This window comes from Tachysurus fulvidraco, chromosome 6 (genome assembly GCF_022655615.1).
Source record: "Tachysurus fulvidraco isolate hzauxx_2018 chromosome 6, HZAU_PFXX_2.0, whole genome shotgun sequence".
NCBI classification, from domain to species: Eukaryota; Metazoa; Chordata; class Actinopteri; order Siluriformes; family Bagridae; genus Tachysurus; species Tachysurus fulvidraco.
In genome coordinates, this window is record NC_062523.1 from 11,336,967 (window position 1) to 11,351,570 (window position 14,604).

Consider the following 14,604-nt stretch of genomic DNA (forward strand, 5'->3'; position numbering starts at 1 on the left):
CAGGTTATCTTCTGTAATTGTGGATTTATGGGCCCTTGGTGATTAATGTAAACTCATCATATTATTGTCTGCATGCATTATAACATGTGACCATCTTAGGGGTTGCTGAAAATGTTGCAGCATTAACTACAGTGCATCTGGAAAGGATTCACAGTGCGTCACTTTTTTCACATTTTAGTGTTACAACCTTATTCCAAAACTATTTGCTGATCACAATGTGAAAGAAGTTTGTTAGTAAAAAAAAAAAAATAGAAAAGCAAAAAAATCACATATTTGAGTATTCAGAGCCTTTGTCATGACAAAACTGAGCTCAGGTGCATCCTGTTTCCACTGATCATCTTTGAGATGTTTCTACAGCTTGATTGGAGTCACCTGTGGTAAATTTAGTTTATTGAACATGATTTGGAAAGGCACACACCTGTCTATATAAGGTCCCGCAGTTAACGGTGCATGTCAGAGCATGTGCATGAAGTCCAAGGAATTGTCTGTGATAGGGAGGTATCGAAGCACAGAACTGGGGAAAGGTACAGAATTATTCTGCAGCGTAGACGATCCCAATGAGCACAGTGGCCTCCATCATCCATACATGTTTGAAATGACCTGAACTCTTCCTAAAGCATCATATCTGAAGGAAACCATGCACCATTCATCACCATTCACTTTGTGGTACTGCTGTGGTAATGTTTTTCAGCAGCAGAAACCAGGAGACTACAGGGGCATTCTTTATTAAAACCTGCTACATAGCACCTTTTCTTTTCTTTTTTTGTGTGGACAGGTTCCAATGGAGCTGCCTCCAGATAAATACAGGGAAGACCAAAGAACTGGTGATGGATTTCCACAGGCACAAACACACTTCAACACCACCATTGAACATTCAGGGAAAGGATATTGAGAGAGTGGACTCTTATAAGCACCTGGGTGTTCATCTGAACATCAAACTTTACTGGATAGACAATACAGATGCAATTTCTAAGAAAGGGCAGAAGGAAGTCTAAGGTCTTTTGTTCTGCAGGTAGTACTACGAGTCTCATCTTACAAAATGTGAATGTGAAGCACTATGAAGCACTGTGAATGCTATCCGGATGCACTGTACATGATTTTCTTAACAATGATTAGCTGATTCAGAGACATGATGCTTTGATTTTCTTCATACTGTCCACTGTACAGTACTTAAGACAAGCTGTGCAGGTGATCGCTCCAAATAATTTCAACATTAATGTAAAATCTCAGCTAAGGCAACACCTATAAATCAATAAGTGTTTAATATGATCAATATGTTTTATATTTTGCCAGGTAATTGACTTTATTTCTACACTTGGCCATTTACACAGAGAATTATAAATAGTACAAATAGGTGAGGTAAATCTCCACTTTAGTATTATTAGTACCAAGACACTGGCTTTAAAAAAAATGAGGATTATATACAGTATAGGTCAGTTCTTTTAACTATAGAAAAATAAACAGCATAGAGATGGAGGAAACAATTCTGTTCAGTTTAAACTGTGGTAAACCATGTCATGTAAAATAAACTAAAGTTGCCATTGTGTTTTTGTTATTTGCATTGTAAATATAGATGTAATGAAAACAAGCTCAGTGACATAAACTACATCATTACTTAATTTCACACATTGCCATTGCATCCAGAGAAGAGATGTGAATACTATGCAAATGTACTTGTGTTTATTGACATTGAAAAATTATTAACTTATAAAACATACTACATTATACATACTTTTTTCCTGACCATTTTTGTGGTAAATGCACATGAGATTGCTTAGTTAATTGGAATATGTAATATTAAATGTGCATAATTTCATTGCTTGCAGAATTTTCTGTCTATATAGGCAGTTACAAAAGGGGTAAACATTTTATAGAATGATTAAGAGTTCATCTACATTTAATTACATTTAATTAGATTAATAGAAAAATTACAATGACTGTTTATCAGTCTATTCGAAGAAAAAATGCCAAAGACTAAAATGTCAAAGACTGAAATGTAATAGTATGGCCTTTTACTAATATCCAGTCCCATCCTTTGTAATGTGATGCAGGATATACCTGGTCCGCAGTCCTCCAGTGTATTCTCTGAGGGTGGGTCTTCTAAACTGCAGACGGTTTAGATGACAGATACTGTACCTATCCATTGGAACATTGAAAGACAAGAAAACTGCTCTTCTTGACACTCAATTTTTTTTGCGCTTTCTTCGATGGATTCCTTAACTTTTGTTCTGTTGAACAGTAATATCTCTATTTTTACATTTTTTGTGAATATTTTCTTAGTCTTCTGTATGATATTTCCACAGCAAGGAACTGACAGGCTGAAACAACCTCTTAATGTTTTATTGGGAACAATTGTTGGGTGCAATATCACTCTTCAAATCTGTATTTTTTTGTACATTATTATTGCTTTGTGTTCTTCAAGGCATATGGTTTTTGTTGTTGCAGTAGAAATCCTCTTTTTTTCTATGAGGACCAGTGTAACCTCATCACTTTGGCTGAATGTCTTCTACTACTGCCAGATTGTTCCTACTCAGCATTCTGTCTTCATATATTTGAAAAAAAAACATCAGATTCTTTATATACACTTCTTTGATAGCAGAGAAAATTTTCTTCATCTTTGGATTATGTGAAAATATTGCAGCTAATGCACTTTTTGATAAGTATTTTAACACTTACAACTATACAACACAACTGCATGAAACAGAAACAAAGCTTGATACAGTGACTTTTTTAGCGATGCTAGACATTTGGATAAGTTGTAGTTACACATTGCTCTGTTTAATTGTGATGACAACATCAAGCTGTGCAACTATTTTTTACTTGCGGAAACACATGAAGAGCATGCAGGGAAGCAGCAGCACCATTTCATCTCCTCGCCTCCAGAGACAGATGAGAGTGACAGTCACAGGCATCATTCAGACAATCCTTTTCTTCCTTTGCTCAGTCTGGATATTAATGAGAGAATTACTTGCATTAGTATTCAAACTTTATGTTGATTTGAATGGCCATATATGTTGCTCTGTTGTTTGTTTGTACACTTTTGGATCCACCATTAACTTGTGTGTTGGCCAGACAATATTTCGTCAGCAAGTAGTTGGCATTTGGCAAAAATTTGTCAAAGCTGCCAATTTGTTATTCAAGTGAATCTATTGTAGTAACACATAGTACCGTTTACCATAGTTATCAAAGTTATCCACAATATTTACTAGAACAGAATCTAATCTAAATCAAGATCTAATTTTCTGCATGTAAATTTAGGAATTGATTCACAGATTTACTTTTACAATGATTTCCAATTTGTTATTTATTTCCTTATCTTTACTGATTAATCTTGCTAATAGTGATTTTATTTGTTTGCATTAACTTGCTTGCATTTACAGTAAACATTGTCTTCATTTGTTTGGACATATTTCTTGCAAAGTAGTCTGTTTATATTCTTTTGGAGAATTATATTATATATATTTATATATATGTATTATATATATTCTTTTTTTTGTGTTGCCCAGACAATATCAGGATATAGAGAATATATGGGTTTGAAATTTGTTAAAAGTGCCTTCTTACTTAGTTAACAGAAACAGTGATAACGGATAGTGATTATATTAAAAATATTTTCACTTACACTTTCTTTTGTCACAGTATCCATGTCATCTATAAATCAGAAAACAAAAATTAAAATATAAATGTTTATGGACGTGTTTTTTCTCTTTAATTATATAATTATAATTTAATTATATATGGGGTGGTGGTAGCTCAGTGGTTAAGGTGTTGGGCTACTGATCGGTAGGTCATGGGTTTGAACCCCAGGTCCACCAAGCTGCCACTGCTGGGCCCCTGAGCAAGGCCCTTAACCCTCAGTTGCTCAGTTGTAAGTCACTCTGGATAAAGGTGTCTGCTAAATGCCCTAAATGTAAATGTAAATATAATTTTACCCTGACACATTCTCTTTTTTGGTGCTTTGTATGTCATAGGATTATGAGCTGTTAAATAAATTGTGATTCTGGGACTTTCCAATAAGAAGTAACTTTAGAATGATTGTTTATTGTCTTGGAAGATTGAAAATGAATAAATAGATATGATTACTGTTACTATTTTTAAAGATTATAAAATAGAATTGTTCATTATTGTACATTATTGTTCATATTGTTCATATTGTTCATTAGCAAACATGGATAGACCCTTTTTATGTGTGATTCTGCAGTACCTTTTTATTTATGTATTTATTTATGTATTTATGTATTTATGTATTTATTTATTTTGTTTTGTGTGCGTGTGTGTGTGTGTGTGTGTGTAATATATATATATATATATATATATATATATATATATTCTGTAGAAATTTCTATATACAATAAAATTTTTTAAATTGAAAATTCCTCGATTGAAAATATATGTTGCTCGCATCCTGACTACTATGAGAGAAATCTTTAATTCTGGCCATATTTTGTTCAGCTGCTTTCTTGTACATTTTAAACTATAAAGCCTAAAAACAGGGCTTTACTATATTACACATCTAGGATTGCTAGAAACATAATCACATTTGTCAAGTTGTTTTTTGTCTGTAGTTTTCTACTCGCAGTATACCTCAGTATTCAGTTTTTTGGGGTAAACTGTTAACATATGCAGTGTGTCATATCATTACAAACCATATGATATATATATACTGACAAATTTGATTATGTTTCTAGCAATCCTAGATGCGTAATATAGTAAAGTATCTAATATAGTAATATCTGCACCTGTGCTCAATCAGCCTCATGCACACACGGTATTTAAAAGAGACTTGTGAAATCACTGTTACCAGTCATTACCAAGCCTTAATATTTGTGATTGCTCTCCTGGTTTGCCAACACAACAGTATTTGTTTGTTTTTTGCACTTGAATAGTTTGATTCACACTATTTGCTGATCACTTGACCCTGCTTGCATATTGCTTCCTAGATGATTCTGCCAATTTGTTCATTAATCTGCTAATTTTTTTATCCTGACACTGCATTAATGTTATTCATTCATTCATAAAATCCACTTTATTCTAGTCTGGATTGCAGTAGCTCCATATCACAAAAAACGGTGGATGTTCAGGGGGAGAACACTTATTCCCATGTAGGGGTGTATTAACATAGTAATACTGAAAGTTTTAAGACAGTGAGACAAAACTGAATAAAGAAAACCCTTGCTAGATCAAGGAGCAAGGAGAACATGTAAAATGCAAGGACCCTAGAAATGGACAGTATAATAGTAAAAACTAAAAAGAGTCCACAAATGAATCTACAGAAAATACTTACATAATTCAAACTTGCCCCAAGAATATTTGTTGCATTAATTTTGTCACACAATGCTCCTGCCAATAATATCTGAAGCAAAGCGCAAGTACCTCAATACACAGTGTATTTTTAAAATGGAAAAGGAAGTATACATGTACATCCACAAGTTAGGGTTTTCATATATATCCATGGAATGAGAATCCTAACTTGTGGATGTGCATGTGTACTTCCTTTTCCATTTTAGACCACAGATTTTCAATAGGATTTAAATCTTGCAACAGTTTGTTATTAGGGATCTGGTACCATTGCTTGGACCATTCCTGTGGTTCCACAGTGGCTACATTGCCATATATTACTCAGTATTACTCAGCATTTACCTGACGGGTCTTTTGTAGAGACAAAAAGTCATTTATCTTTAATCATTTATCTATAACAATACAACAACAAAAAATAGAACATATTAATGGATGTTTGCTGTGTGCATATTTAAAACAAAAATAAACATTGTTAAATAAAGTAAAATATTTTTTTCAAACTACACAATGTTACACAATGACATGGAAAATAAGTTTGATAATAAATCCTTAAACTAAGCTAGTCTGTCTCACTCAAAGTTATTTGCATTATACATGCAAATGACATGGAAACTGATACATTAGTTGTTTTTATAGCACAGTAAAATAAGTAATATTAGGTAATAGTTTTATTTCACATATTACTATTGTAGCTAGATATGAGGAGTGAAACCTGGGCTTTTTTTTTAATTGACATTTGGTAAATTCTAATACTATAACATGTTATTGTATAATATATTGTAAAACTATAATTTATTTATTTCTTAGCTGGTGATGGTGAGTGACCTATAATCCATAAAGGTCTATGAACACTGTTTTAAGGGTGAAGAAGAGCATCCTCTTGCGATATATTATTATTATTATTATTATTATTATTATTATTATTATTATTATTATTATTATTATTATTATTATTAGTGAATACTCAAAAGCATTGCAGATTTTTCTTTTAAAAGAATATCCATATCCTTTGCAAAGTGAGGTGGACTATATTTTGTAAGCACTCCCACACTGAATAATTTCCTTTCTCTGAAGGTGGGTCTGAGCTACAGAGATCATATATGAGAGGCTCCTTTCCGATTGACAAGATAAGCAAAATAGATTTCTGTGGCTCCCAGGAGTACTTTTTGGAGCACATGATGGATTGCTTATCTTTTGCTGTGGTGAACATACCTGTGTCCATTATCAGCATCATTATAAACATTTTTTTAGTCTTCTGTATGTTCTTTCCACAGCAAGGAACAGAGCGGCTGAAACAACCCCTTAACGTCTTGTTGGGAACACTTGTTGGATGCAACAGCACTCTTCAAATCTGCATTTTTGTGTATGTCATCATGGAATTTGGAATAATTTTGTCAGGTGTTATTGGTTTTTCTGTTATTGTAGAAATGATCTTGTTTACTATGAGGACCAGTGTAACCTCATCCCTTTGGCTGAATGTCTTCTACTACTGCCAGATTGTTCCTGCTCAGCACTCTGTCTTCATCTGTTTGAAGAGGAACATTAAATTTTTCATATACACTGCTTTAATAGCAGACAAACTCTTCTTTATGTTTGGGTTCTCCGAAGGTATTGCTTTATCTCTAGCATTTGTGGAGCTTTATGACCTTTATGAATATGACTTCAATATTACATACACCAACAAATGGGATGAGGCACATGCAAAGCTGGACAAAGTCATGTTTTTGTTTTCAGTAGACATGTGGATACGATTTTGTTACTTATTGCTCTGTTTAATTGTGATGATGACATCAAGCTGTGCGACTATTCTTTTCTTGCGGAAACACATGAAGAGCATGCAGGGAAGCAGCAGCACCATTTCATCTCCTCGCCTCCAGAGACAGATGAGAGTGACAGTCACAGGCATCATTCAGACAATCCTTTTCTTCCTTTGCTCAGTCTTGATATTAGTGAGAGAATTACTTGTATTTGTATTCAACCTTAATGTTGATTTGAATGGCCATATATGTTGCTCTGTTGTCTGTTTGTACACTTTTGGATCCACCATTAACTTGTGTGTTGGCCAGACAATATTTCGTCAGCGAGTAGTTTACGTTTGGCAAAGATTCCTCAAAACTGCCGCTTTGTTATTCAAGTGAATCTTTTATAGTAACACCCCTTCTGTAGTGTATTGGTTATCCACATTATTTACAATAGAGCAGAAGTATCTTAAAGAGATGATTTACCAAATTTCTTTAACACTGACATTTATTTTTACATATAAATCATGTTTGGTGCAGTTTACATTTTGGCTGTGATTACATTTGAATGTTTAATAAAAATTTCCTGCAATAAAATTTTGGAAGGACATCTTTATATAAAAACTTGTTTTCAAACAAAATGTTTTTTTTTTTAATTTTCAAGCAGGGTTGTCAGGGTTCTGCAGATTGCCCTAGAATAAGAGAACAATAAAACGTTTCTTACAGTATATGTTCTAACCCTCAGATGTTATAAGGCTGTAAATCTTGAACACAAAAAGTAAAAAAGGTTACAAGTGATATTCATATGCATATGCAGACATTCGCATTTTCTGTTTTTTTTTTTTTTTTTTAGAGTTTCTCTGTTTTTTATTTTTTATTTTCTCTAGTTCTTTTTAGGTTTTCTCAAATTTTTTACTTTAAATTGCATGACATATACATTTTGACTCTGTATAAAGATCGAGTATTAAAACATAAATGGACTCAAATGTCCGAAGCATTAAGGTTTTTTTTTTTTAATAATAATATTTTGGATTTAGAATTGAATTAGAGTTTTTGACTGTTGTATGATGCAAAAGAGAATCCCTGCTCAGTAAACAAAGAAAAACAAACAAACAAATGAAAAAAAATTAAGGCAGTTCATTTAAATACATTATTTATTTATGTATTTATGTATTTATGTATTTATGTATTTATTTGGCAAATGGGCACAGGTATAATCCGTGAAACTAGGCAGGATAGGTACACTGGAATGCAAGCATCTGAATGAGAAGATGCACATGTGATAGTGTAAAGGTTGAAGTTGAATTCTACAATGCTATGATCTGCATACAGGTAAAATGATAATTTTTTTGGTTATTTGGGTTAATATGCTACACTTCTGAAAACATCAGCATCAGGAGTCAATGAAAAAAAGATAATTGTCCATATTTCATCTGTCAAATGAAGGATTCATCTCCATGCTCATCAACAGTCTTCACCAGACTAACACTGTTTACAACACTGTGAAAAACAACTCAGATGTTAATAATATTCTTTAGATCCACTTTGGAAAATGTTTCACTGTATGTAATATAAAGTATTAAAGAGTAATGAATGCTCAATTCTTAATTCTACACATTCGAGTAAAGTTCACTTAAAAGAATCAATTCGGTCAGGAACGGCAGTATAGTGGAGAAAGACTACTGTATCAGTAGTAAAAGAGACACCAGAAAGTTCAAACAGTTGTCCATAAACATAGCTAAAAAATGGTGAAAAATGAAATGTCAGCTGACACATGCCACAGAGTAATAGGGGCAAATGAAAAATAACCAATTAAAGTATTTGCCTTATGTACTTTTAATTGGTGTTGTCACATAGCACTTTTCTGAAACCTTTCTCTGGGAGTCCATGGATGTAGAACAGCGATTTAGGTAATGTAAAAACACATCAGTGTTTGTTGTGCTCAACATCATGGTAATATGTCTATGCTAAGGACATTGTGTATCTAACTGCAATTTAGGAGGTAGTTTTAGTGGGATATTGAAAAATATTTAGTATATTTTCTAGCAGGATACATACAAACCATTAACCTTGCAAAAATGAAAATGATTATTATAGTATAATTTATGTTTCTTTAAGTAAATATTCCGTTCTGACCAGTGCATAAAACAAAATCTGCCACAGGTGTCCTATACTCCTCCCTCACTATATTTAAGGAAGCAATGAATCAGTTATCAAACTCAGATCATTGTAAAATATTTTATAACAATGAAAACAAAAAATAAATTATTACCTTCTGTAAAAACAGCTACAAAAAAGTCATATACAGTAATGGCAACAAATGATGGAAAAACAGAAAAGCTGACTTACAGATTATGCTCCTCTATCCCTCTATCACCTCTTTACCCTAAATATGTGAAAACTAAATTTCAGAGAAAATCATAGCTGCACCAGACAGTTTGAAAAGTATATGTAACTATATATTAAGTGTTATTTAGTTACTTAAAGGCGGTCTGTTCCAATAAAAATAAGGTTGGGCTTCCACCTTAGGTAGCTTGCAACTTGTTTAAAACCTCTAGATGTAATTATCAGGAAAGGTAAGCTGTTATAATCATCTGTTGTCTCATATTCATATTTTAATCTCAGACACAAATGTCTTCAGTTACAGTTGTTTTCAGTCGCTAACAAGCGTTTGTCCAAACAGTTGTCACATTTTCAAAACTCTAAACACAATTAGCACAGCATCAGTCTTTTGTGGCCATACCATTCACACATTTCATGTCGTTTTCACACAATATGCAATCAGTGAACACATTTCCACAATGCTTACATTTTCTTAACAGAGAAGCTATACCTCCCAACAAAATTATGGATTGTTTTTGTAGTATTCACGAATATTAACACACAACATCCCACAATAGCAAAAACAATATTCCAAACCTTAGATACAGTATAAAAACCTCTGCTTCTGCAATGATATCAGTTCAAAAACAATATATCTCAGCTGACAATAAACAAACAATTGAATAATTGACACACAGCTGATTTATGTTGGGTGAATTGGGCCAACCACAGCTGTTTCCAGTCTGCTTAGACTCAGTGGCAGGGGTTATTTTTTTCTATTACTATAAAATGAGGACTTTGAGGAGTGATGTTTTTGGAAACAGAAACAGAAAAAGACAAACACTGTAATGTCTGGACGTGGAAGAGGAAGAGCAAGGGGCCCAGGAAGAAGGCCAGCTCCAGTGAGAGATGCAGGGCCAGGGAGAGGTGCAGTGAGAGGTGCAGTAAGAGGTGCAGTGATAGGTGCAGTGAGAGGTGCAGTGAGAGTTGCAGTAAGAGGTGCAGTGAGAGGTGCAGTAAGAGGTGCAGGTGCAGTGAGAGGTGCAGTGAGAGGTGCAGTGAGAGGTGCAGTAAGAGGTGCAGTGAGAGGTGCAGTGAGAGGTGCAGTAAGAGGTGCAGGTGCAGTGAGAGGTGCAGTGAGAGGTGCAGTAGGAGGTGCAGGTGCAGTGAGAGGTGCAGGTGCAGGAAGAGGAGCAGGCCCAAGGAGAGGGCAAGGTAGAGGTGCAAGAATGCATGGTGGTGGCATTCCAAGGGCTGCAAGAATAGTAGTCAGTGATGAAATTCGTGCCACTATCATTGACCATGTAATCAACCACGGTCTCTCACTAAGAGAGGCTGGTGAAAGAGTGCAACCCAATTTGAGGCAGTCAACAGTTGCCTCCATTATTTGCATCTTTCAACAAACCAACAGGTAAGTATTGCATTTTACATGGATTATTTCTATTATCACTTGACATGTCAATAAGGTCATACAGTATATGTTGATTTTTTCCCCTCTAAAGAATGCAACATCTTCCACCCTCAATAATGATCAAGAGCTTGTCATTATAGAAATGGTTGTTGCAAATAATGCAATAAAACTGCATGAAATTAAAACTAGAATTGTGGAGGACCATGAGATATTTGGCAATATTGAAAGCATCAGCCTCACAACCATTAAACGGACATTGTCCAAACACAGAGTGCGGATGAAGCAGCTCTACACTGTTCCCTTTGAGAGTAACAGTGAGAGAGTCAAGGAGCTACGACGACAATATGTCCAGGTATAGTGTGTATTCAATTCAATGTCCAGTTCTATAAGCTTTGCACTTTGCAAGTAGGTAACCTACACAGTAATAGGTTACAGTACGTATGGTATACAGTAATGACATGATATACATAAACTGTTTCAGAGAGTTATGGAATTGAAGGCCCCAAAAGGCGTCGACGTGGACGAAATATAATTGGAAAAAGGGCCACAGTTGATGTGCCAGGACAGAGAGGGGCAAACATTACAATGTGTGCAGCAATGGCAAATGCAGGATTACTCCTTCAAAGATGTCAGGTTGGACCCTATAATACCGAGCGCCTCCTTGCCTCTCTCAATGATCTCCACCAGCGCCTGGTACCAGAGCAGGATCAGGAGGGTGAAAACATGAGGACCTTTGTAATTACCTGGGACAATGTTGCTTTCCATCATTCGCAAGCAATAACAGCATGGTTTGAAGTCCACCCAAGACTGGTAAGTCTCCCTTCCACCCTATTCACCTTTCCTCAACCCCATAGAGGAGTTCTTTTCTGCATGGAGGTGGAAGGTTTATGACCATCAGCCACATGACCAGATGTCCCTCCTTGAAGCCATGGATGCTGGCTGCAGGGACATCACAGTTCAAGATTGCCAAGGGTGGATCCGACATACCAAGCGGTTTTATCCCAGGTGCATCGCCTTGGATGATATCAGATGTGATGTAGACGAAAACATGTGGCCTAACCTCAGAGGTGGCAAAAGTACACACATCCTTTACTCAAGTAGAAGTTCAGATACTCATTTTTGAAAAGACTCCAGTAAAAGTAGAAGTAGTGACTACACTCTTTTACTCAAGTTAAAGTAAAGAAGTATGGGCTCTGACATGTACTTAAGTAAAATGTTGCCGTTACTGCTACCTGTTTAGTGTCATGCTGGTAACTGGACGTCTATATATATATATATATATATATATATATATATATATATATATATATATATATATATATATATAATGTGTGTGTATGTATATGTATATATAATTTTGGAGCGTGCTGATGGATATTTGTGTTCATCAGCCACAAGAGTGTTATGAAAGGCAAGCACTGATGTAGGTGAGGTAGGGTGGAGTCAGCGTTCACATTCATCCCAAAGGTGTTCAGTAGGGATGAGATCATAAAACAACCACATATAGCAGGAAAGGTCAGGTGACCCAATACTTTTGGAAATATAATGTATACCAAGTGTATCACCAAGGCCATATCCCAAACTGTAGGGAGATTCCAGCTCTGTCCTTGAAAACAACTCAAAATTATTGTGATGTTTTACAAATGATAAAATTAATGGTAACTAAATTAAGCACTTCGTGTTTTTTGGGTTGACACCAGGGGCGATTCTCAGTGAAAATTTAAAACAAGAAGAGTTCTATATTATATATTATATGACAACTCTGGTAGTAAGAATAGTGACATTTCACTGCTTTTGGTTGACGTCTTTCCGCCGATTAACGTTATAGATAAACGCCTCCAGCTCTGACTGCACGTGCACGCTGCGCGTACCTGTGCTTTTTCGTTCAAATAAAGTAGACATCTTCTTTTACATTAGTTAGTTAATTTCTAATTTGCGCCACAAAAACACCGCCAAGCAACTAATTTTCCTCCTTGGTAGGTGACGTCAGATCAGGTCACAGGCCACGGAAGCCCCAATGGTCCAAAAACGTTAGTGATTCACAATCGCAACCACAGTCTGTGTTCGCAACACAGACGGGGTGAATTTATGAATGAAAGTTCTGTCACAAAACGATATTGTTACGTATCCTCACGCTTTTTAAGTGGGTATACGGAAATCCTTGGCATTTCCTAGTGGGTATACGGCGTATACCTGCGTATCACGTAGACTACACCACTGACTACTACCACAACTGGACGTCATTTTATATATATATTATATATGTATATATATATACAGACACACACACACAGTCTATGGTTTAAATAAACATTGTCACTATATTTATTTTATATATATATATATATATATATATATATATATATATATATATATATATATATATATATATATATATATATATAGTCCCTCTGTCTGGGCCCCAATACAAATGACAAAATTAATGTTAATTAAATTAAGCACTTCGTGTTTTTTGGGTTGACACCAGGGGCGGTTCTAGGATTTCATCTTTAGGGGGGGTTTAGCCCTCAGTGAGAATTTAAAACAAGAAGAGTTCTATATTATATATCAACTCTGGTAATAAGAAATTTCACTGCTTTTGGTTGCCGTCTTTCCGCCGATTAACGTTATAGATAAACGCCTCCAGCTCTGACTGCGCGTGCACGCTGCGCGTACCTGTGCTTTTCCGTTCAAATAAAGCAGACGGCTAAAGACGCACTTTTGAAAGACTACAACACACGCGTGTAAAAGCAAAGTAAAAAAAAATCGCTCTTGGATCAAACTGATAAATAATTTTCTTTCCCATCGACGACATGTAACGTAATTTTCATTGTTTATTTATGAAAGTAAAAATGATCCTTATAGTTTTAGGGTGGCTGAGATTACAGACAGGGGGCTGAAGCCACCCTAAAAAAGGGCTAGAACCGCCCCTGGTTGACACACTTTGCAACGCATTCGCCAGGAATCCTTTGTGACGCCGATTATTTCAAACATCTCCCTCATATATGGCCATGTGTGTTCAGGAATGTCCTCGTTGTTAGTTATTTTAACTTTCCTTTTGTAGGCGTGCTGCTCATTAGCTCCGCTATCCTTAGTCTATGTCTGATAGCCAGTAAATAATACAGTACACCAGTCACATGGGGGAAAAGCCGCACAATGATAGGATGATAGGCTGGAAACAGCGCTCAATGAGAAGAAATAATACTAAAAGTAACGAGTCCGTTTTGAAAATGTAAGAAGTAAAAAGTACAGATATTTGTGTAAAAATGTAATGAGTAAAAGTAAAAAGTTGTCCGAAAAATAAATAGTGGAGTAAAGTACTGATACCAGAAAAATTTACTGAAGTACAGTAACGAAGTATTTTTACTCCGTTACTTCCCACCTCTGCCTAACCCTGAAGATCGCAGAGATTAGATACATTACAGTTTTTTTTTCAATCGCTAACAAGCGCTTACCTATACTTAAGATAATTTTTCAAAACTCTTAACACAGACTTACACCTACAAAACACAATCGGCCAAATTGATAATTTTCCTCTCAAAAACACATGTTGTTAAATATATACTAACTCTCCATTTCAAAACAGAACACATCTTTCTCTGCACACACTAACTTTACCGAAATTATTATTGTTCTATTATATTGTGTTTCTACTGTACCTCCTTTAGTAAATAGTAAAGAAAAAAATAACTGATTTGCTTTTTACTGGAATGCATTTGAATGTGAACATTACTGTACATGTGGACATACAGTTCCCAACTAAGAAATTTTGTGTAAAAGGTGGATTGCATGTTACCTGAAACATAAAAGTCTATGCAGTTTTTCTAATGTCAA

At 35.1% G+C, this 14,604-nt stretch overlaps 2 protein-coding genes and 1 long non-coding RNA gene across 3 annotated transcripts; all 3 read left to right on the forward strand.

The window, feature by feature from the left end:
• Positions 1-472: 472 nt before the first annotated feature.
• LOC125141524 lies at positions 473-1,544 on the forward strand. The gene is made up of 2 exons (XR_007140927.1): positions 473-666; positions 776-1,544. It is a non-coding gene; the product is annotated as an uncharacterized LOC125141524 (long non-coding RNA).
• A 314-nt stretch (positions 1,545-1,858) lies between these two features.
• LOC113654320 (taste receptor type 2 member 129) lies at positions 1,859-3,145 on the forward strand. The gene is given in 2 exon segments (XM_027164405.2): positions 1,859-2,555; positions 2,557-3,145. Coding segments are annotated over 2 exon segments (936 nt in total). The 5' UTR covers positions 1,859-2,207; the 3' UTR covers position 3,145.
• A 3,328-nt stretch (positions 3,146-6,473) lies between these two features.
• Positions 6,474-7,436, forward strand: LOC113654321 (taste receptor type 2 member 4). The gene has a single exon (XM_027164406.2). The coding sequence runs from the start codon at positions 6,474-6,476 to the stop codon at positions 7,434-7,436; it is 963 nt and encodes a 320-aa protein (XP_027020207.2).
• The last annotated feature ends 7,168 nt before the right edge of the window (positions 7,437-14,604 follow it).